The sequence below is a fragment of the Acanthopagrus latus genome, chromosome 4 (assembly GCF_904848185.1).
Source record: "Acanthopagrus latus isolate v.2019 chromosome 4, fAcaLat1.1, whole genome shotgun sequence".
Taxonomy (NCBI): Eukaryota; Metazoa; Chordata; class Actinopteri; order Spariformes; family Sparidae; genus Acanthopagrus; species Acanthopagrus latus.
The window spans coordinates 28274670-28299297 of NC_051042.1; the positions used below are offsets into that span (position 1 = coordinate 28274670).

The 24628-nt window shown below is 39.9% G+C and overlaps 1 protein-coding gene and 1 long non-coding RNA gene across 2 annotated transcripts; one reads left to right on the forward strand and one right to left on the reverse strand.

The window, feature by feature from the left end:
• Positions 1-3079: 3079 nt before the first annotated feature.
• LOC119018194 lies at positions 3080-5339 on the forward strand. The gene is made up of 3 exons (XR_005074667.1): positions 3080-3239; positions 3839-4039; positions 4951-5339. It is a non-coding gene; the product is annotated as an uncharacterized LOC119018194 (long non-coding RNA).
• Positions 5340-17413: 12074 nt separating this feature from the next.
• si:ch211-107o10.3 (uncharacterized protein LOC407663 homolog) lies at positions 17414-22980 on the reverse strand. Its single transcript, XM_037094370.1, has 7 exons — positions 22735-22980; positions 22088-22228; positions 20772-20963; positions 20486-20647; positions 19466-19582; positions 19066-19270; positions 17414-18890 (listed from the first exon to the last, which is right to left on the reverse strand). Exons 1-7 carry the CDS (start codon positions 22808-22810, stop codon positions 18794-18796), a joined length of 990 nt encoding a protein of 329 aa, XP_036950265.1. The 5' UTR covers positions 22811-22980; the 3' UTR covers positions 17414-18793.
• Positions 22981-24628: the final 1648 nt, after the last annotated feature.

Below are 24628 nucleotides of genomic sequence, written 5' to 3' on the forward strand. Positions count from 1 at the left end.
TGAAAAATGGCTCAAAAGTTTAGAGGTGAAAGGCTAAAAGAGCTTAAAAGGGTGAATATTTTGATAGCTGATCATAAAATTGAATGTTTTAAAGAGTTGAAAAGGCAGAAAGATGAATATCTGAAAAAGCTGAGAAGGCTGAGAAGCTCTGGAGTAAGGGGGATGAAAGAGCCTAAAAAGGTGAAAAAAGAGTGAAAAGTTATAGAGTAAGAGATCAGAAAGAGCGTAAAAAGGTGAAAAAAGACAGAAAATGTGGAAATTTAAATGCAGAGAGGGCTTAAAATGTCTGCCCACATGCTGCAGCAGGAGCAGAGCCAACGTTGAATATGTCCCCATAAGGAATGAATGGGAAAACACCTCCCAAACTGATGCCATTTTAGAAAAAACTATGATAGTTATCACCAAAATATTGGTATGTGGAGTTACAGGAGGAGTTGCTGAATGCGGTCATGTTATTTATATTTCTAGACAGTGCGAAATGAGGGCACAAGGAGGTGGAATGACAGAAAGATGAATATTTGAAAAAGATGAAGAGACAGAAAAGTTGAAGAGGGCTGAAAGAGTTTAAAAAATGTAACATTTTCATAGCTGAACATGAAGTTGAATGTTTGAAGGAGTTGAAAAGGCAGACAGATGAATATTTGAAAAAGCTAAAAAGCTGTAGAGTAAGAGGGCTGAAAGAGTTTAAAAAGGTGAAAAAAGACTGAAAAGGCAGAAAAGTTGAAGAGTAAGATGAAAAGTTAAAGGCAGAAATAGCTTAAAAAGGTGAAAAAAGACTGAAATTGTGTAAAGTTAAATGCATAAAGAGCTTTAAATGGCTGCACACATTCTGCAGCAGGAGCAGAGCCAAAGCAGAATATGTCCCCATAAGGAATGACAGGGAAAATGCCTCCCAAACTCCTGCAGTTTTCAAAAAACTGTTGACGGTTATGGCCCAAAGATGTATATGTTATGAAGTTGGAATGGTGTCTGTAGCTCAAAAGAAATACGAATATTTTAAGAAGATGAAAGGACAGAGAAGTTGAAGAGGGTTGAAAGAGTTGAAAAAGTTTAACATTTTCATAGCTGGTCGGGAAGCTGAATATTTGAAGGAGTTGAAAAGGCAGAAAGATGAATATTTGAAAAACATGAAAAGACAGAAAAGTTGAAGAGGGTTGAAAGACTTTAAAAAGTTTTCATAGCTAAACATGAAGCATAATGTTTGTAGGAGTTGAAAAGGCAGATAGATGAAAAGGTAAAAAAAACTGTAGAGTAAGAGGTCTGAAAGAGCTTAAAAAGGTGATAAAAGACTGAACAGGCCAAAAAGGTGTAGAGTAAAATGGCAGAAACAGCTTAAAAAGGTGAAAAAACACTGAAAAGGTTGAAAGTTAAAAGGCAAAAAGAGCTTAAAATGGCTGCATCATCTATGTAAAGTAAAAGATGTGGGATCCAAATCCGGCTGAAGAGAATTCTCTCTCCAGTGTTCCAGCTGCTCTCCAATCAAGTGATTGTGTCACTCACTCTCGCTGACGCAATACACACGCATTCGACAGATACACACACTGGAGAAATAACAGAGACAAAATGTCCCCATAAGAATGAATGGGAAAATGCCTCCCAAACCCCTGCGATTTTACAAAAAAACATAACTGTTAGGGCCAAAATATCTATATGGTGAGTGAGGGGAGACATAGCCGAACTCGGTGATCTTGTTTTTATTTCTGGAAAGTGAGAAATGAGGGCACAAACGCAAGAGACAAATCAGGTACCGTCTGCTGCCTTCCAGAAATTTAGGCTCAAAATTAACATTGCGGCTTATGGGGCGGCTTAGTGACTTCTTGTCACTCCAGGGCTTCCACATCCAAAACTGTAAGTCGTACATCTGAAATGAGACCATCACCTGAAAGCCAACAAGTTTTCCTACATTTCTATGTATACATTGTCCATGTTGAGTGAAAGGTTTTGGATGGAAATCAAGCTGAAGAGAATTTTTTTTCTCACTTTTAGAGCTGCTCTACACTCTGGGGTGCAGCAGTTGATGATGTCACGCACTCTAGCTCACGCAATACACACCCATTATAAAGTCAGAAGACGGGCTAAAAGTTCTTCAAACTAAAACTGTGATTAGTCCCAAATCGTACAATATCTTTAAAAACTGAATACAAGGCCAGTAGTTCAAGGTTTTGTGACTCTTTTGAAGTTGGAATGGTGTCTCTAGCTCAAAGCATGAGGGAGAAGAAGAGGCTGAAAGTCGGGGATTTTTGAAGAGGATTTGAAGCTTTTCCCATTTGCGGCAATGTAATTTTTTCATAAAAAGCTGAATTTATGAAAAAGTTGAAAAGCTGAAAAGAGGGCCGAAAGAGCTTAAAAAGCTGAACGTTTTAATAGCTGAACGGTTTCAATAGCTGAACGTATGCTGAAGTTATAGCTGAATGAAATTTGAAAAAATCCCCATAAGGATGAATGGGCAAAATTTTGCATAAAAAGCTTAATATTTCAAAACGTATAAAAGATAGAAAAAAGAAAAATACAAGCAGTAAAAGTACCACCAGGTCAACAAGCAGTTAGGACAATATTATGTGAAGAAAGGCAGGATGCAGATGATCAGGTGAGAGCGTGAAGAACTCTGGGGCACAACCGGGTCTGGAGAAAAACTCCATCCTCTTAAACAGACTGCGACCCAAATGCAGAGAACAGAGACAGATGTGCAGTCAGAAAATAATATTTAGAACTCAGAAGCAGAGAGAGGAGGGCAGGCGAGTGGAGTGGAGTGGCTTCGACTGGCAGCAAGGTTAGGTTCAACGTGGCACCCCCAAAAGTGCACATGAGGAGAGGGGAAAACACAAAGCATGAGTTGAAGCCCAGGCTTGAAACATTAGCAAATGACTTAAGCACAAATTAGCTGGTAATCAATAGAATGACACAGAGAAAACTACTCAAACTGAAGTGAGCGCAGGTGTATTCACTGAACTAGATGGAACAACCTGGCACTGGAGTAGTGAAGAGACAAGGATCTTGCAGCCGGAGGTGATGAGGTGATGATGATCATCAGGTGCGTCCCTCTGCTGCAGCAGAAACCAGTAAGCCACTCCCACACACACACACACACACGCAGAGCAGGAGCAGGTGAGGGAAGAGGAGGGGGGAACAGGTAGGGAGAGAAATAACAGGAAAAACAAGAACAAAACAAGCTGCCACGGCACACGGTGACAGGAGCTGAGTGCAGTCCACAGGGGACGCACAGGCAGAGAAAACAACTGGTGAAGGTTTAATAACAACTTTGTGTTCAAGAGGTTCTTTATGAATTACACTTCAAGTATTTCTGTTGAATTACTGAGTACCTATTCAATAATTACAATGCACAGTAAGCATAAGAACAATGGGGCAAAATAGGGTTGAGATGTTCATAATGCAATAAACTAATTTATAGTAATGATAATAACTTGATTTAACTTTATTTACATGGCATCTTTCAAAGCACAGTTACAATGTGCTTGAAGGAACCGAATGAAATACAAAGCTAATAAAACAAGCTGAAAGCTGTGAAAAAACAACACAGAATAAAACAGAATGTCATAAAGCAAAATCTTAAAATCAGTGCTAAAAGCAACAGGAAGTCAGTTTAAGGAAGTCATATTTCATAGTCCGAGTCAAAATTCTGTTAGCAGAGTTTTGGATGAACTTCAAATTTCATCAAATTGGAATATATAGTATTAATAACAAATGTTTAATAGGACAAAAGAGTTTTTGAATCGTTATGAAAGAGAAGCATCATATTTGACGACAGAGCAGAGGTGTAGCCTGCTGCTTGTTTATTCATCCTCCTGTATCGTAACGTGTTTTATTCTGCCTCGCTCAGTCATTAGGACGAGGGGAAAAGGACGGACGTCACCTGTAAAACCTCCCCTGCTCCACTAAGACCTGGAGAGAGCACGAGTAGGTACATAAAGACTCAGAACTCAAGGACATCATCCACACAGAGAGAAGAAGAGACGCAAGGTGCTGTGAGAGGATGAAGCAGAAAACATGTGATTCAAGGACACTTATGGGAAAAGTGGAGGTGAATGGAATTCTGTTTGTGCCTCACTACAGCATAACAAAGTACACTTACTCATGTGTTGTACTATGTAGAAAATGTGTTTTATGCTATTTTACACTTCAGTTCCACTTGATTTCAGAGGAAAATATTTCAGTGTATTTATTAGACGGCTGAGATTACTTTTATAAATAAGATTTACATAACATGCATTGTTATAGTATGTTAAAAAAAAACAACAAAAAAAATATGTCCTGTTTTGTTATTGAGCTGTTAGAGGGTCTATACAGGAGTCATTCCCTGTTGTTTAAAGAGTCAAAGAGGTAGAATTACTCAACATATCACAAAACAGCAGATTAGATACATGTATTATAAAAAATATATATATACAAAAATACAATATAATGATATAAAAAAAGCAATTTCTTTTGATCAAACGGTCTTTCTTTCTTCTTTCTTCTCCAATAATCATCACAAACCTTCAGGTTTATCGTCATTTTGACTCTTATTAAGTTCAGGAATCACTGAACTACACTAACTGTATAGGTTTTTAAAACTACCTCCACATCAACAGCTACAACCTTAAAACGCTGCATGCACACTGATGCATCAGTATTAACAGATTTACTTGATAGTACTTCAGTAGTTTTACTCACGTTTTAAAATGCAGGACTTTTACTAATAAAGTAACATTGTTGTAGAGGTACTTTTACTTAAGTAAAGGGTCTTAATACTTCTCTCACTACTGCAGACAGATAGCTCACATTTTATATCTCCGTCTGTCACATTAAAGCAAAACCTATGAAGCAGTCAAAGTGGGACCACAGAGAGGCCAAGATGTGTTTTCTTGGACGACACAAAATGTTTAAAAATGTATAATTTAATCAGGAAAATTACAAAATCTGTCTAATATTTACCTTTCTAAACATTTTAAGAGTGTGTTGCAGGTGGTCCAGTGGGAGGAGCCTGTGCCGCGGTCAACAATCCTGCATAGACAATCACAGAGCTGCGCTGATACTCGTGTGAATACAGAGTGAGACCTGCTGAAGAGTCTATAACTTCAACTGTTTAGGATAAAGATGTTCCACATCAGCATTGTGTGACCTTTAACCCTGGGGGAGTCCCTGCCCTTCTGCCTCTTCCTGCCCCCACACAAACACAAGTACATTATGATATTATCTTTCAAAACGAGACTCTCTGCAGTGACTGTGTCTGACTAACTCTAATAAGTGATGTAAACATGTATGAGTTGCCTGTGAGCACTACACACACACACAGCTCACAGACAGAATACATTAAATAATGAAATAAATTTTTAAAAAAAGCCTTTCTGTCTGTCTGCTTCTTCATAATATCTGGTCTGCTCCACTGTGGACAGATGACATCATGCAATTAAATAGCACACACACCTACACACAACTACAGGCTGGCCAGTGCACAGCACAAAAACATACTGACAGAAACGTAAATACGTAAACAGATCCCAGTACAATGACAATGGCGAATGACTAGAGAAGCTGCAGAGACGTCATCTATCCACCAGGTGTCAGAGACTCCCCTCTCTTTCAGTTAAAACCCCGTGGAAGACCTGCTGGTGCTTCAGTGGAGAATATATGACACATAGAGGAGTTGACAATCAACACTACCCAGGTGACATTCTTGTCATACACCTCAGCAGGTGAGAAAGAGCAGTTATACTACACTGGTAAACAGGAAATGATCCCGTATGTAGAAAAAACACCTGAGAAGCAAACAGTCAACATGTTGAATGTGAAGCTCCTTCTTCCATTTTGTAACAATAGAAACTGATATCTACTTAACTGACATCTGATTCATATAAATAAATTACACCGGATGAATTATATTGTGTTACCAGTTGCACTGAAAACATTTTTAAGGTTAAGTAGTGAACTTGGTGCCACAGTCACCTGTTGAATTTTTTTTTTTTTTGCACATCTTTTTCCTGTTTGCACGTCTGGTGTTTGCGTTGCTTGTTATTAGCAACACTCCTTTAATTTCCTTGCGCTTGAGCCTTTTTGATTTTCTCAGTTTCACCTGAGGACAGAACCGCACATTTGAAGGTGCAAAGTGCAGGAGAACAAAAATCTACCTCTACAGGTGTCATGTTTTTTGTGCCATTTCCTGCCTTTATCTGTTTTCCCGCCCTTTGCACTTTTTCCCATCTTGTTTCCATTAGTTAATAATTCACTGTGTTTTTAAACCTGTGTTTTCCCTGCACTCTTTGTAAGTTTTTCTTTTTTTTTTTTTTTTTTTTTTTTTCTCACACTTCGTACTTGTTGGCTTCTGGTTTGTCCTCAGATTTTGGAAGATTTAGTATTTTCCCTTGCCGGTATGTTTGTTGCTCACACTTCTTAATTTTGAAATTCAGGATTCTAGAAATTCTAGAGGTGAAATTTGTCAAAAATGTTCTGAAAAGTAGCTCGCACCAAGAAATGTCCACTACCGAATGAAAAGGTTGACTGACATGCTCTGGTGATTTCTACAGTAGATGTTATCTGCTCTGTTCTGTAATAGATGGATTCTTGTATTGATATGGGTCAGATTTGTGGATGAGATGTATACTTGATCAGCTGACATTAATTTTGCTGTGTCAGCTGTATAGTAGGCTCAGCTATCCCCTTTCAATGCGCTGTTATGCATTGTTTTTGCTGCTCTAATTATTATTATTAATTCAATCTAAACTCTTATTTCCCTGCCACTTTTCAAAATAAAGTGACCCCCTTGGTTACTGCCAATGTCCAAATGAGACGACATTCATTTACACGGTTGAGGCCCAACTTTGCTTCTCTTCTTCTCTGAGTGTGACACAGACATTTAGACAGATATTCCTGTGTTTGGCACATGTGCAACAACTTATCCAAGTCTGATTATATCTTTCAAAACTTAAAGTTAATTTATAAGTACAAAGCTTTGATTAGTAAGTGGGGGCCATACTGAACAGAGACCATGATACTGATTCAAACAACCAACTATTCGGCCTTTTCTCGTTGACTTCTGAACTTGATGGAGGAATTTGTCGTGCCAAAACGCCTTTATCACTAGAAACCTTGAGAATTGGGAACCGCTGGCTGTTTTCTCAGCCCCTGCTGTTTTATGTATATCATGGTAAGAGCTTTCTCTGTATCATCGGGCAGACAGTGTCCACACTGAGAAGTAAATGCAGTTCTTGCCCTCTAGTGTTCAGAGGCCGACAGTGACAGCAGAGACATGTTAGATCTCAGTTCGCTGGGCTTGCCATTTCATCTGCCAGGTCCTGATGTGTGCTGGCAGCCCTCCATGATCACATTTCACCCCTCAGTGAACAGCGGGGGTGTAGCACAGCACAACAACAGCAGAAGCTCTGGAAGCTCCACAGTGTTGCTTCTCATCTGCTCCACTCCCAGCGAGGTTGACAAGCTCGCTTTCAAAGTCGATCAGTTACACATTAGTTTCTCCTCGCTTCAAACTGAAGCCTGTGTCGTGTTGTTTCTCACACACACAGAGATAATGTCATCATTTTTAGTTGCCTGGGGATTATTATTATTATTATTATTATTATTATTATTATTATTATTATTATTATTATTATTATCATTATTATTCCAGAGTCATTCAGTTAGTATTGAAGTGCTCATACAGTATTTCTGGCGCACTCACCTGTGTGTAAATCATATTATGTAAGTCACGTGTACACACAGACACACCAACAAACCTGTTTATTTTATGTTTCAGTTACAGGTACATTAAGCACACACACACACACACACAGACACAGACACACACACACACACACACACACACACATATCATTTCAAGCCCTTGCTTTTCCTGTCAAATTGTAATAGTAATACAATGTGTCACGACTGGTTTCAGTACCTGAAAAGTGACACCTTGTACTTCATTTAATTATCTCCCATGTGCGGACCTCTTTACTGAATTTGATGTGATAGTTATATCAGAACGTGGACATAAATCAAGTGTGGCTGCTTGTTTCACATGGTAATGAAATGCATTTTCTTCAAGGAGCTGTATGTAAGAATCTTGGTTTAAAACATTTTTAAAAATCAAGTTAATGAATCAATGAGTTTAAAGAAATAAGCCTTGAATTTGTGTCAAAGTCGTCTATGCAATGTGTTGCTGAGACGTCTACAAATGTTAGCATGCTAACCGATAGCCTCTGCCTGTTCTGTGTCATGACACCACTCTGTACTCCAAAAGAGTCGGTAGTTACTTTATTGTCTCGTCTGCCTTCAGTCCAACGTAAGGAGATGAAGAAGAAGGAAGAAACCACGTTCGCCTGCAAAGGAAGAAGTGAAAGAAATAGAAGCAGAACAAAAACATCTGCATTTCAACTGCTGGAGACAGCTGTTGATGACTAAAATTACATCAAGCAGCCTAAATGTAGAAATAGCAACATTTTATATTATTGCCATACTATCACTGAACTCCAGTCAAGCAGGAGGCATGTTCGTGTGCTTGAATCTGTGTGTCTGGATGTGTTACTGTGTTATTCAAATATTGCAGTTGGTTGAGAGCGTGACAAAAGTATTATATTGTATTAGAACAGTGTTTGTCAGCTGGTGTTTGTGGTTGCTGAAGTTTATTTGCAGAAGAGTCAGAGTGTCAAAAGTGATGTGGCACCAGACTATTACATTTCCTATGTCTGAAGTGTAAAGCTTGAACATCTTAAGCTGCAAAAAAAATTCACTTGTAATTAAAAAAAAAGAAACATTCATTATACAGGAAAGTTTAGGAACTAAAGGAAAAAAACAATCTATGATGTTAGTTACATTTTCATAAATTCACCTGCATCTAAACAGCCTGGTTTACAAGTGAGTTTTTTAAAACGCAAGCGTTTTTGTGCTTAGCAACAGACATAACTAATGAACACTAACATGCTAATTGGCCAACATGATAATTAAACATGATAAAGCGCCCTTCCACTGGACAAAAGTGATCCACTGGTGATCCACTCCAAGCAGCTAGTGCCGGTTTTATAAAAAAAATTTGCCCCTGCCCTCCAAACATCCTGAGTCCGCCACTGCTTGTTACCGTGTCTTCTATACTATAATGTGAACTGTCTTTTCTCAAATGTAAATAATCTCATAGCGAACTCTAGTACAGCTAAGAAACTGTGCACTGTCCTTCTCATTCACTGAATACATTTTTTCAAATTCTCCTCATTGGTAAAGTATCTTTATTTTACCGCACATGGATGAGATGAAGGTCAAACAGCAGGATGTGTAGTGAACGTGTCCCAGGAGTCTCTGAACTCCAAAACTGCTTTGTTTAATCTGTCACAACAGAACGAGCCGTCAACCAAATTGCTTGCGTTGTAAAAGCCAGCGCTCACAGAACAGGCACAGGCTCAAATACTTTACTGGCCAGATGTTGCCACCAACAATGATACTAATCGTGATTTTTCTCAGTTTTTTTATTCAAAATCATGTAGTATTCTGTGTCAGTTTGCACTTCAGGCCACTAGAAGGCATCGCACACTTGGAGATCAATTCATGTGATGTCTTACTTATTCCATTCTCACTTCAAAAAAAAAAAACTCTTCACACAGATCTCATCAGCAGCGTTGGTGAAACAGTTAATCTCACATCCAGAGCGGGTTCGTCAAACTACGTGTCACACGTGCCTCAAAAATAAACTGCAAAATGTTTCGTCTTGTCTTTGCTTTTTTCTAGTTTTCGCTACCTTGATATCAAGTTCTGAAACACATAAACGCAGCCGCAAGGGAAATTAAGACTGATGTCATTTACTGAGGGAGTTTAAATAAGTGCTGCAAACATGTGTGCTGTGAAGATCTGCTCCAAACCTGTGCAATACATACACTCAGGCTTTATCAGGACAGTGGCAATTTCCAAGACTACCAAAATGTAAAAATGTAGCCCAATAAAAAAAAGAATAGGGCCCTCATGTAGAAACACATAAACACAAGTTTGGCTCTTGGGCCTTAATTTAACCACTGTAACATGAAGAGAAGCCAAACCTAGGAGTGTTCAGCGCTTGATTTTCAGACCAGCTGATCTCTGTGTGACTAACGTTCATGTATTATTGCTCGTCTCACAGTTTAAGCTGCATGAATATTTGATTGTCTGGCTTTCGTGTAATTTGTCACGTTTTACACTGAACCTCACGTTCGCTCCACCTCGAATTAACGTATCCAAGTCCAGGATTTGTTGAAGGAATCCTGGTTTTATAAATCGCTCCTCACCCTGTTGTAACGCAACTGTAACGTAAACTCCACAATTTGTGATGCAGATCCTTCATTGCTAAAAGTTATTGGGCATCAACTAATGTTTTCTTATTATCTCTACGTTAATTGTGGACTTTTATTTATTTCAAGTGAGGAAAACTAAAATTCTAAAAGTCTTTTGACTTGAAGTGATGAGTTGGATGAATTTACTGCACAGTTAGTTCAATCAAGCCATCAGAAATCGTACATGCAGACTTCCCAGCATGCATTGTTTGAGAGTTAAAACCCTCCTGAGAGTCTTTGAAGAAAGCAATAATGATGGGAACTCGCTGTCTGTCCTTAAAGAGGCTCTGTTGAACTCCCGCGTTGCGTCGGCAGCCGGACGCTACTTTATGTTTGCCGACTCCACTTCTAAACTAACATTGCTCTCTGTTAGCAGAGCGGAGCGAGGCCACTGAGACGAGCCACTCGAGAACGTACATAAAGTCACATCCTTTGGGCCGTCGTGGAAAATCTGACCCGAGTCCCTCACAAAAGAAATCCACAGTCCAGCAGCACTAAACTCAACTTGATCCAGTCATCCACATTGAGTAGGCAACTGAGAGAGACGGGGAAGGACATCACGTTACAGTCTGCTCACATATGGCCAAAGAAACACTGTTTGATACATTTCACTTGCTATAAATTGTTACTCGGAGCCTCTTTAATACCTTATGAGATAAATCATTAAAGCATTACTGACCGTGATAAAGGTCAGTATTGAATTCAGTCTTTCCCACTCACACTGACAGCTTGAACTATGAGTGGTTTCGTCTTCGTACCAATGCTGGAATAATGTAGTTCTACAAGAGATAAAGCACACAGGTAGCTAATCTCATAGTGCAACTAGATGATTCTAACCCAAACTAAAGGATTTAAGTGAAATTAATTATTATCAAGTATGTATGATCAGAAACCAACTATTGTGAAATTACTTCAACTTGTCTTCCCAAATCTGTTCATAGCCTGGACACTGTTTTAAGTAAAAGAAATGTTTTCAGTCTCACTGTTGAAGCATGAAGCTACATCGATTAAAGGCCAGTGATGATTTCAAAAAAACAAGTCTTCACACCGTTTGGGTCTATCTATCTATCTATCTATCTATCTATCTATCTATCTATCTATCTATCTATCTATCTATCTATCTATGCACCTCCACTCGGCACAGGTTAATTTCAGCCATCACATCTGAGCAGCAACAATTACACAGCCATTGATTTTCAGGAGTGAGCATTGATCGATTGATTGATTGATTGACAGATAGAGTTTTTTTTTCTTCTTTTCTTTCAGGCCTGGTGGTAAAAGACGTGTGATGAATCCTTACGAGGAGGAAAACTCTCTGCAGCGCTGGAGGAGGCACGCGGGGACATTCCTCTGGAGTCCGTCCAGGGGAGGCTTCGACGCGCCGGGGGGTATTTCCCCCGCCGCCTGGTCCGGCTTACATCGCGTGCTGTGTGTGGAGGACATTTCATGGCCTCATATAGCCAGAATCCTGAAGCTGAGGGAGGTTATATGAAGTGAATGTATATGTGTGTTTTCTCTCATTTACATTTTTTAAAGAAAATTTAACCAAACATGAAATAAAACTTTTGATCTGAGCGTGGAGTTTTACTTTTTTTTCTGTCATGCTTATGTGGTTTGTATTGATGTAAGCAGAACAGTGTTATAGATGTATTTCGAGCACTTTTAAACTTGTACGTGTGAGGTTTGTACGATTTTTTTCAGAAAGTGGTGCATAAAAACTCTGTCTGTGACCGGTGTGGTGGGAGCCGCAGAGCCCAGGGGCCAGGAATGTGTCCGCTCTAATCCCGGTGAGGGACAGAAGATGTTTTAGCAGATCTCCTCTGGTCCACATGAGTGGCCCTGGTGTCTGACGTTCCCACAAACTCCGGAACTGGATAAAGAGAGGCCGACGCCTGTTTGGTTAGGACCAGACTTTCACACTGACGAGAGGAACTCAACTAAATAATCGACAACAATGCCGGCAGAGATGTCTGCAGCCCTTCCTCTGCCGATGGTATGCTAAGACATCACAAATTATCAAGAGCAGAATGTCGAGCCATGCGGAAGAGGGCTGCATGTTGAAGCTGTATGCCAACAAATGGAGGAATACTGTAGGTGAAGAGTACAAATTTAGACAAACTACATGAAAATCTGCTTTGTTTCTTCTTTCTGGCAACCAAATCTCAGTCAGAAAAGAAACGTTTTTCAATGTTTTGCCCCAAAGACAAAGCTTTTTTAAATCATACTAAGATTCCTTTTCAAGATTCATTTTAAAGATAAATTTAAAGCGAACACAACTGTGTTAAAGTCATTTTTAATAGCAATTTTCCAATTGTGCCTACAGAGAAAAAATTAATTTAGGCTTAAAATGATCATTTATTGCATAGGAATCAATTCTGATTTATAATCGTATGATTTATTAATGTGCTTTTATGTAGAAATGTTGGACTCATTACTTAAACGCACAAAACTTTAAAAAATAGCTGATATCTGTAGTTCAAATCATGCCCCTGTCTCATGTATGAAGACTTTTTTTTCAATATTAGTCAAATCAAGTGTTGGCCAACATTTAAATTTCTCTTTTTTGAACAGTCGTGACTCCTGACTTGAGGTTTCTATGGGAAACGTACGCTGAAGTCCGGAGCAGCGCAGCATGCGCTAAGCGAGGCGGACAGCTGACTCAGCACCTCCCCTGTTGTCTGTGTGCTCACTCGACAATGTCCTTATCCCCGGCGACAGAATACAGCCTGAGGGCCCAAACAGCCCTCACAACCTTCTGAAAACCCTCCTCCCAGCCCCGGCCCCTGGAATTCTTACAGACACCCCTGATCCAGATCCTGATCCGCATCCTGATCTGCCCCTGTCTTCCTCTTCCTGCAAGCACAAGCAGAATCATGAGAGAGGCGGTTGGGGTGAACCAACCACACTGTGATACATACCATGGGGTTGTGTTATTTATGTGTTTGTGGGTCTGTAGATGTTGATTACACAGGTGAACAACACAGGTGAAGGCCGTGTGAGTGATCATGACTCAAAGTATTACGGTCACTGTCTTTTATCTCTTACAGTCAAAAGTGCCGCTTTCACCTGTTGTGTCTGCCTGCTAACGCCTACTGAAGTCAGAAACACCCTCATCAACGCTTGTGTTTTGTCTACACTGAGTTTACTTCATCACACAAACCCCGCTGCTGTAAATATTAAAGTAAACGTAATAAGTAAAAAACATCAGCATTCCTTTTTCCTTCACATATTTTGTTTCCTTTCTTCTTCTCGCCTTATTAAAACACAATTTGAAACGGTAACTTCTCTTTGCCACAAACTGGGCTTTAATTCTAGAGAATGGAGGCAAGATACAGAAATGAATATAAAACACTGTAATCACATCAAATAAGTATTTATCTGACCAGGCGGTGTAAGTCATGTGGGTTACGCATGAACAGAAATAGTCTATTTTCATCGTGTATCATATGTCGTCCTCCGTAGTGACATTATTTTAGCTCAGTGAGACCCCGGAGATCTGACCTCTATGAACCGTTACAGAATTACAGTAACAGAAATCCCAATCAGCCAATTTGGGATTTGGGAGAGCAGCAGAGAATTCATTACAGTCAGTGATGTTTTATAGCGTTGTAGTGTCTCTGAGAACCCAAACAAACCTAATGCTTCATTTATTCCAGCAGAAATCACCTTTAAGTTTGTTTGTGACTTAATCATTTATGTGTGTTTAGTACAGCACATTTCTATGTCTGAAGTTACTTTGCTAAGATTTTAGTTGAGTGTGTCCATTTAATGCTGCTAATTTTTTTTTAATTTTACCTAAACAAACTCTGTTCGTTTTCATGATGGATAAACAATCTGATCTTAAAGGGCAACACAGTTTCATACTGTTTTACTATGTTCACATTTGGCGGACCCTGCCACCTTTCTAGCTTCAAACAGTGTTCTGTGGATCTTATTTTCCTATGACAACGGCTTCTTTATTCAGTTTTGAAACAAATAAATATCTCTGCGCGTGTGAATCACACTGGGGTATTGTTTACCAGAATTCCAACACATTCAGCTTTCCAACCACAAAAAAAAAACATCCTCTGGTTTATAATGTCACTTGAACGTAGCGCAGAAAATGATGGAAACATGGTTAACGCCAGTATAGTAAAAGAAATATACATATCCTCATGAAATCTACTTATAACCTATGCTACAGCTGATGAGTGTTTCACATTTTGGATAATTTACTGGACTGATGCAACTGTTTCCATATATACCAACATCTTACGCCGTACCAGTGGTTCTTAATGTGCGAGTGATGACACAAGCGAGGCGACTGGCCCGCTTCTGATTTGATTTATTTAAAAATAGAACAAGGAAAAGGTCTGATAGAGCTCCAGCTACGCTGTAAGTGACTGGCGACAACAGAGGAGCTTAGTCACCGCGGCTGCTGTGATTCAGCTCAACGCATGCACAGACTCGTCGGCAGGTAATCACAGCACTGGGCTGCTCTGCTCTGCTTTAGGCCCGTGAATGCTGCAAACCTGCCTTCCCACACCTGCCCGAGGCACACACTGTTCGAGTCTGTACTGAGAAAAACTGTACTGAGAGAGAAGGGGGGAAGATACAGGGATCCACTGCAAGGGATGAAGACAGACACAGACAGACAAAAGGAAAATTGACGTAGAGAAAAAGAGAGAGAAGCCTGCATACCAGACAGCACAATACTACACTTCACACACATTCTCATTAAGGCTTTACGATCTCCAGAGGGACAGAAAACCGGCGCAGATGATCTGAGGTTCTGTGTTGAGGGGGGGAGGTGAGGCACATGCCACTGCCTGCACCTGTAACGCTCCACGTATCAGAGAGCATAATTAGATACAACTGTGGTGTAGACTGGGGAATACTGTGCAATATGATATGTAATATGCCACAACAATGTAGTGATCCCGAGGTTTAGGTCATAACTCTGGAGGAAGCGGCATACTTTCCGAAAGAATTGAAGATACGCACAGCATGGGTAGAAAATCACTTATTTGTGCGACTGAAACGGGAGCTATTTCCTTCTCCCTCTGCGTGGGCCCCCCGGAGGAGGAAAGGGGAGAGCGAGTGGTCAACAGAGGTCTTTCTAGGAGCTGAATACCAGAGGAGCTGACAGGTATGTACATATTGGAATGTGCTTCTCAGCCACACCTGTGAGGAACACACCCGCCAAGCCTGGCCTCTCTCATCCCACTGGCTGATCTCCCCGTGATTGACAAGTGGAAGAACTATTTGGCTCCAGTCCACAAGAGCCAGGGGGCAGGTATGGCGAGTTCTGAACGCGAACCAATGGCAGCCGACGAAGTCCCTCGGAGCCAGGCGGGGCTGCAGTGAAATAAAACTCATCAATGGGGTGTGTCTCAAAAGTCTGCGAGCAGTCAAACGGCGAAGGGCGACTGCTGCAGGAGCACACGTTGGCTGGTTGAGGCTTAACCAGTTCCTCGCTGCGTGAGGAGGATCCCTGCGGTTTTCAGCTGGCAGAGATGGTAGAATCTCCATTAGTGGTTTACCTCTTCTGTGGCTGAACGGTGGAAGCGAAACCAACAGATCCCCATCGGCGAACCTCCTCGGTCAGCGTCAGGACTCAAAGGATCGCGGACCAACGGTTGGGGACTTTCTAAACCTCTCAGGACTCTTAGCAACAGGTCCTTCATCACGGTGTGGTAGAAATTTAACAGCTGTTGTGGTTCTGTGGTCGCTCACATCTCCTTATCACTTTTCCAGCCCAGCTATAGATTCTGTATCCGTTGGACGGAGAACTGATAAGGGCATGTGCATGACATTACCTACAGATACTGGAGACATCTGAGTCAGAGAGCCTTTGGGGTAACTGAGTCATTCCATTCATATTTTGGTAATCGTGTTGAAAGCTGTAATTACTTTTTGTGCTTTAGTTGTTTGCTGTAAAGCTACAAATTGTTTTGAAGGGGGACGACTACAACTGTGATTTATTGCTTTTTTTGCCAAGACGTCATATGTTTTTAAACTTTGCAAGTTCCCTATAACATGAGTAAGAGGCCACCAACACTAACGTATAGATTGAATTGTAATCTATCTGATGATTTGTCCAAAATTAAACAATCTTAAGTCTTTTTTTTCTTTTTAGACACTTGAGTGCTGGATGCATTGAGTTATACTTCACATCCAAGAACTGAAAAGTGGAAATGCTTGTCTTTGACTTTCTCTCAGCGGATTCCCTTCAGGCAGCTCTGAGCACACCTGGTTTTTCAGTCATATTTCCCCGACATATGACAGAAGGGAGCTATGCAGCCTTCTCAGTGCACAAGGAGAGACCTGTGTTTGACACACCAATGTGATCTATAAAGATTAAAATGTAGTTTTGGGGCAGCTTGTATACGTCTACACTCTAAAAAATCGTGTTCCACTCACGTTACATTTTAAAACCAGAAGTGCAAAGTGAACCCAGTGACATGATGCAGCACGACTGACATAATCTATTTTAACGCACTGAGGGTGATGTAACAGCTTCACTGGAATATAAAAAAATTGGGTGAGTAATTTCAATTTGATGCATGCCAGCATTTCTCACACTACACAATTCTCACACCCAAAAATGCAGTCTTGGCATTTCCACACAACAATAATTACAGCACAGCTCAATAAGTGGATGTTTTTTGAACAGGGGAATATCGCTCATACTCAGCATACTGCACAAGAATGATACAAAAATATGGATCAGCATCAAGCTGACAGCCACAAGTGTGAAAATTCAAGGAAAGAAGGAAGTGACGCTGCTGTTCTGTTGACTCACAGGAAAAACCTTGATGACTTTATTTTAAACAGGTGAATGTGTGTGTAACAGTGGAGGGAAGCTTTATTCTTTTGAATGTCTAAAATATTTCAACTATCAGAATTTGTGCCATTTGTTTACTCTAAAATCTTTTAAATAACCGTGGTTCATATGAGCAGCACTGACTGGGTCGCTGAAGCCGGCATTCTCTAATTGTTTCAGCTGGAAGTGATGTGACTCTAAAAGACTGCGTTTCAATTTTTTGCAGATTTTACAGTCATAAATCTTTCATAACTGCATATGTAAGAGTGTAATAATTGCACCTGTTATTGAATGAATGCCAGGAAGAACAAAAGAAAAAAAAAAACACTTTTAATAAATGTTTATTGCCAGGAGTGTTACATCGCTGATGGTTCCCATTGTGCATTTCTGTACTGTTCACTTCGAGAAAATTCAGTTAACAAAAGGCACACAGTTCAATTTCTCACATCAACCAATGAAAAGAAGCAAAACATCAAAACACCCTTATCATGACACACACACACACACACACACACACACACACAGAAACACGAGTCTTCTGGATCTACTGGCTGCTTCCTAACTGCTCTCTACCCCCGAGGCGTCCACTCCCTCTCCACACCTGGTGGAGGATCCTCTCTCTCATCTGAAGTGCAACAATCCTCTCAACACTTGCTGGCACATAAAGCCACTTCCATAACACGTCAGCACCACTTCAGTCCACCTCTTCTGCCTGCACACAGATAAGACTCTCATCTTCCTTTCTGTTTAGTTCTTAGGAAGATGTAGGATTGCTTTTGTTTTTTACGGCTGTGTTTCTGCAATGATTCATTTTATTGTTTGTAAGATGGCACGAATAAAAGCTGCAGTTTAAAGTCCTAAATGCCTCTTGGAATATGCAGCTTAAAGTCACATGATGAACAAATGCCAGTCTTTTTGGCCCATACGTATTTTAGTATTCCAAATAAAAAAGCTTAAAGCATTTGGCCCCTTGTTGAATTCATCCTCCCAACAGATAGGGGGCAACATATCACTGGAGTAACTGCTAACTGCTGCTAACTATTGTTTGTCCATCCATGACTGTAGCTACTGTTACCTTCTTAGCTTAATTAGCTGCGCAGATAGCTGGACTACCTTGAGCGTTAGTATTTACACTGCCAGCACAGGAGCTTTGGCTCACTTGGGGAAAGAGGTTTGAAGGCCTGGGGCTAGCTGGTTAGCATGCTAACTATAGCAGATATCTCTGCAATATTGTTCGTAAGTGTCTCTGCAGTTAATTCTTCACATTCTGTTGAGAACTTTAGTACATCTTTTAAATGTTTTAACCTAAAACTCTTACATTATGCACCTTTAAATGTATGAAAGCAATTGATCATTTAAATGCAAACAATCACACAGTAGAATAAAAAGCAAGTAGTGCCCCCTTTTGATGAGGATATAGCAGCGTAGCATAGATGTATAATAAAGCACATATTGTAATAAGCATAATAATAAAGATAATGCACCTCATTCAAATACCCAATTTGCTGAGTTGATTAAATAGTGCACTCATCAGCAAATCATTTCAGTTCGACAAGAACTGAACGGGTGAAATCATCCTTGTGAGTGCAATGACCTTAATGCATTAGATAATAAAACAGGTTGACATGCTGTGCTAACCCGTGTAAACAAAAACACCGACTCCAGCAGGAGGAATGGGTGATGAAAGCAGGGCGGGCTGTCGTGTTTAAGCCAGACCAACCATGGAAGCACTGACGTCCCACAGCTTCTTGGCTGCAGCGTCATCCAGGGCCTGGGGCGCTGGAGTTTTGGGGGCGCAGTCACTGTGTGATGGGAGAAAAATCAAATATAAGTCAAAAAATCAATATAAGTTGGATCAAGCGTGTTCACGATGTATGAATTACTAAAAGCATTGTGTTGTGTGAACTATTTAAAACATCATAAATCATTATTTCACTGTCAAAGCAAACGGGGGAGTTTTATTTCTGATGTACGTGCCTGTAGTAGAGGCCGCTGGTGTTCTCCAGGCTCTCGTCCACAGCGCAGTAGATGGTGGTCTGAGCTCCTTCCCACGGACTTTTGATCAAGTAGTAGAACGGCATGAAACAGATCTTCTTCCACAAGGCAATGGTGGGGAAAAAGTGGCGGCCCAACTCGGTGCGGATGACTCCAGGGTGAAGACTGTACGTCGTCACACCAGTGCCTGATGACAGGGATCCATCAAATAACGTCATTTTTTAAATACGTTTAACATCACAAGCCTAATAAACACAGTGAGAGAGAACACAAGAACACTACGGATTAAAACAAAAGAGGTAAAGATCTAAAAAGTGACAAGACCTACGTTAGATTTGTGACATCTTTGTGAATGAAAACATGTTTCAGTGGTGGACTCTACCTTGCAGTCTTGTAGCCAGTTCTCTGCTGAAGAGCACATTGGCCAGCTTGCTTTGGCGGTAGCTCACCTGACGGTCGTAGTCTTTATCCAGGTTGATGTCATCGAAGTGTATCTGACCTGCGAGAGGCATAATTCATTTTAGTCTTTAAGCCAAAACGACATGTTGAAATCCAGAACAATCGTGTGAGTTTTATGTGTTTACAGCTGTCATGAAAGCCAACCAAAGAGTAGTTTCACTTTAAATCAGGTATGCAAATTTTAAGCAGTTGTCTTAGTTGATAATTGGTTAATCATATTGATGAATGAATCATATTGGACATATTTTCATTAGAATACTGCAGGAACGACTCACATGGTGAAGGCAAGAAGTTAAAAAAAAAACAGATAAAGTAGACACGTAGTTACATGGATGATGAACTACACAAAACAAAAAACCTAAAATAACGACTTCATTTAAGTCATTTAAAACATGTTTTGTATTTCTTAGATTACAGATTAGTGTATTTGAATCAAATGCATTTCTTCATACTAGTATTTTGTATTGTATTTGTATTTAAGAGTGTAGATAAAGTCATTTCCAATCAATTTGGGATCTAAAGGGCCAGGAGACTTGGATTACACCATACGTATACGTTTTAAAAACAAGTCCCCATCTGCTTCAGATGTTTAGGAGAATGCTGTAACACTGCTTTGCTGTAAAGATTCCTGACATGTTTTATGGACTACTAAACTTGAAGCACCTGATGTTCCACTCGCATAGGGATGAGTAGAGATGATGACTGATAATTCTGGGTGAATTATTGAGAAAAACTTGTGGGTCAACAAATCAACAGATTTGCTCAGCTGCTCAGCTCAGCTTACACTATCACTGCTTTGAAAGAAATGATAAGATCCCGCTGTCAACATCACTGGATTAACTTTAAAATGATTTTTTATCAAAGATTGGAAAGGAGGCTAAAAAGCCTCTGTTTGACAGCCACAAGTCTGTTGATGACCTGCAATGACTAACAGTCACTTTACCCCTCTCGTGTGCCAGACTGGAGACGGTGACAATGCGACTTGGAGCCGACTTCTTCAGCAAGTCCAGAAGACAGTTAGTGAGGAGAAAATGTCCCAGATGGTTGACACCGAACTGCATTTCAAAGCCGTCCTCAGTCTTCCACTTGGGACACATCATGACACCTGACAATCAACAAAAAATACTCATATGGAACAAAACTAATGAAATCCCTTTCCGTAGAGTCTTTACTGCGCCCTTATAATTCTACTTGCACCTTCAGTATACATGTCCGTCACTGCAGAGTACCTGCGTTGTTAATGAGGATGTTCAGATGATCCTCGTTGGCCTCGACATCTTTGGCCAGGTCTCTGACGGACTGCAGCGAGGACAGGTCCAGTTTCTTTACAACCACGTTGCCGTTTCCACTCCGCTGCCGAATCTCGTCCGCTGCAATGTGGGCTCTGGTCATGTCTCTGCAGGCGAGGATCACTCTGGCCCCTGGACAAAAACAAGAAATCAGTGTTGGCGTAATCAAAATGTAAACAGCGCGAGTGAAAAAAAAAAACAACAAAAAAAACGAATGAGCAAACCCAGAGCCGCCCTGTAGATGATAAGATAAGACTTTATTGACTTATTGAGTTAAATTGTTGCCGGATTAATAATTAAAGGTGCACAGAGGTCAGCAATGAATAATGACAGGTTTATAAAACTAATATAAGAAAAGAAATAATACTAGAAACTGTAAAAGGCTAAATCACACAGCAAAAGTGATGGTAGTGTGATTAACAGCAGAAATAAGCACATTAAGTATATGCAAACATTGTACACCATACTATCATAAAATATAATATGATTATGGTATGATACGTATTGTTTTCCTTTATCAATACAGCATTTGACATATCTATATATAATAATGTATCTAATAGAACAGAATTTAGTGTATAATATATATAGTGTAGTGCAGCAATAATTCATGTAACATCAAATATAATGTAATATAGCATATGTATGTATGTATAACATTACAGAACAGTGCAGTATATATAATATACAACATATTAATAATAACATAAAACAAAATATGTTAATAAGTCCAGCAGAGAGTTAAAGTCGTGTGAGTCTTCTCAGTGTGTTAGAAGGAGGGAGCAAAGCTTGCTGATCACAATGACGGGCAAGTTAGACGGTAATGGGCCAAAGTGCAACCATGTATTTATATAAAAAGTCAGATGGGTCACACCCACTGATGGAAAGTAACTAAGTAATGTTACTCAAGTACTTTACCCAAGTATAATTATGAGTTTCTTCCACTTGAATTTTGTAATTCCATTTCTGAGCCACTTTTAACTTCCACTCCACCACATTTTTGAGACAAATGTACTTTTTACTCACTGATTCTACTTGATAACTTTATTTACTAGTTTTTACTTTCATTTATCTGCAATTGGGTAAAAACGCACAGATTCCAACAATCAATTAAATGCTGAATATCAGATCTGGTAACTGGCCAGGCTGATTTATTGCCAAACATACTGGAATACAATAAATATCAGTTTACTTTAATATCTTTACTTTTACTGGAGAATGGCTTTTGGGATTCTTTTCAAGAACAGTGGTCTCACCTCGCTTGGCCATATCCAGGGCCGTCTCCTTCCCGATGCCAGTGTTGGCTCCAGTGATGAGGACAGTCTTCCCGTCCAGCCTGGCCTTGCTCCGACACACACCCCCAGCCAGCCATCGACGCAAGGCCAGTACGCTCGCCCCTGACAGAGAGGAAAATGTTGACCTCAGATGACATTTTGTACTGTATGTCTTGTTGTGGTTACATAGACCTTGTGCTGTATTCTGTATTTTTTTAGGCTGTTCTGTATGAGACATGAAAAGCTGTGTTGAAAAAAAATTAACTTACAGAAAAACAAGATACTGAATTGAACCCCTGATAAGGACGTCTCTGATATAACCTTAGCTCCAAAAAACAAAAAATATATATATACAAAAATATCATCCCTCCATTCTGCAGATTCAAACAGATATTCCACTGATACTTATAACATGAGCAGCAGCAGCAGCCACAATAAATGTATCTGTCACATAGCAGACAGCATTACTTACATACTTTACACTGCATACATTATATATACTCTATACATCATCTGTAGAGTTATTTAACTTCTCTTGCACTGGCATGTCAGTAAATGTGGAAAGGTAACAAACAAAGCTTACATAACACCCTTATGATAAAATAATAGATAAAAGGTAAAAGGTTTACCTGCGACAAAAGCAACTATGAGACTGGTCTCATGATTCTCCACATATTCCCTCATCACCTCTAAGTAATTTTGCATATTCAAGGCTGTTAATTTTATTTAACGACTCACTAAAAAAAAAAAACTAGAACAGAAAGAAAATCACAAAAACGAAGTTCTTAATCTCTCCTTCTATGACAAATCCTGCGAATTAGTTAAAAGGTCAAACAGCCTCCTGGACTAAAAGGTGTTACTTCTTTCCGTGTTTTCCAAATATGATTCACGGAGTCACGCGTAGGGGCGGGGCTTGCGCCGTCTGGGATTTTCAAAATAAGAGTCGTGTTTAGTGTGTACCCGGCGTTTTCATGGCAACCTGGCCTGCTGGCGCGAGCTTTTGCAGTGGGTGATGACGTCAGACACTCTTACAGAGGTATGATAATCTGCTGCAGGCCCAAACACACGCCCTGCTCAACAGACAGCAGCACAATGCAGCTCGCCCACTCTTTTCATCTGGTGAATGTGTTACGCAATTTTACTGATTGAACGAACCGACAACATGCCTTTGGGCCAGCTGCAACATTTAAATGCAAAAAGCCCACACAGAGCTGCCCCAAGGCATTATGGGGCCCTAAGCAGAATTTTGATTTGGGGCCCACAGCTGAATGCACCATTCACCTCAGCACAGCCTACATTAACTAGATATTGTCCATGCTCCACTGTTTATCCATTGTGCATCTGACACAACATTTATAATTATTTAAAAGGTGTGTACTTAACATGCTGACTTGCTTCTGTTTGTGTACAACTACTCCACATGCCCTTAGTTGCCCCCTAGAGACAAATACATTTTTGTAAATAAGTAGGTGTTAAGTCAATATCTGTTGATGAATGAAGTGATGACTGAGCCGATGGCCCAAGGTAACATGTGGTGATGTTAAGGGTGCGTGCCAAAGCTGCCAAGTTACTGACGTCACACAGGCCGCACAGGATCTCTGGGATGCAGTGAGGTCCAACAATACACCTGCAACTGCCACTTCTGGAAATCTTCGAGATTGCCTCTTTCACTATCTTAATATGAAACGTACAAAATTGCAGAACATTAATAACAAATAAATAGATTTTTGTTGTTTTTTTTTTTAAATAAAAAGAATACAAGTCATGTAAAGTATGTAAAATGTAACTAAAATGCATATGTAAAAAAAGATGTAATAATATACAGCAATATAAAGGAAATGAAAAAGATACTTAAATAATGACATAAAGTGAGCTGGGTGAAATGTAACTTGAAGGGAGATTATTCAACCAGTGGCATGGACTCATCAGTCCGTCAAATAATAACAAAATATGTCCTTTTAATTGTGTGTCATTACCACTGATTACTTGTTTTTAACATTACCCAGTGTTTTCATAGCAACATGGCCTGCTGTGTGAGCTTTACGTGTTTGTGTGTTTGTGCGTGTATTCACAAACACAAAATAATACATAATTATCAACCTGTCATCTGTGCCATTTCGTGAGGGCCCCAAGCAATAAGAGAACTGAGCGGTATTTAAATAAGGCTTTGTGATACAGCAATCACTTTGGATACACTAAAAACAATTTGCTGCATCTGTAAATTATCAGAATAGCCAAAGTGTTTTTCACAAATGAAAACACATGAACATGACTCAAAACAGGACCTGCAATCAAAGTTTGAAATGTATGCCTTATTAACGCTTTCAGTATGAGCAAGAAAAAATTGACATTTATTTTGAAATCCAAACCCCGCGGCGGTTGGTTGTAAAGTGACGCAGAACGCGTCACTTTCCAACCAGCTCTCTTTTAAAAATACTTTTTGTTTTTTTATTTAGAGTTTACACCGGCAAATTTTTGATAATAATTTACATTTTACATCTGTGGGATTATAATTATTACTAT

Bases quoted from the DNA above. Each gene is read 5' to 3' on its own strand.
- si:ch211-107o10.3 (XM_037094370.1), bottom strand. From the start codon at position 22,810: ATGCAAAATTACTTAGAGGTGATGAGGGAATATGTGGAGAATCATGAG. The intron at 22,229-22,734 runs GTAAACCTTTTA...CCTCTCTGTCAG, and splicing joins CATAGTTGCTTTTGTCGCAG to GGGCGAGCGTACTGGCCTTG. The intron at 19,583-20,485 runs GTAAAGTGACTG...TGCCTCTCGCAG, and splicing joins CAGTCTGGCACACGAGAGGG to GTCAGATACACTTCGATGAC.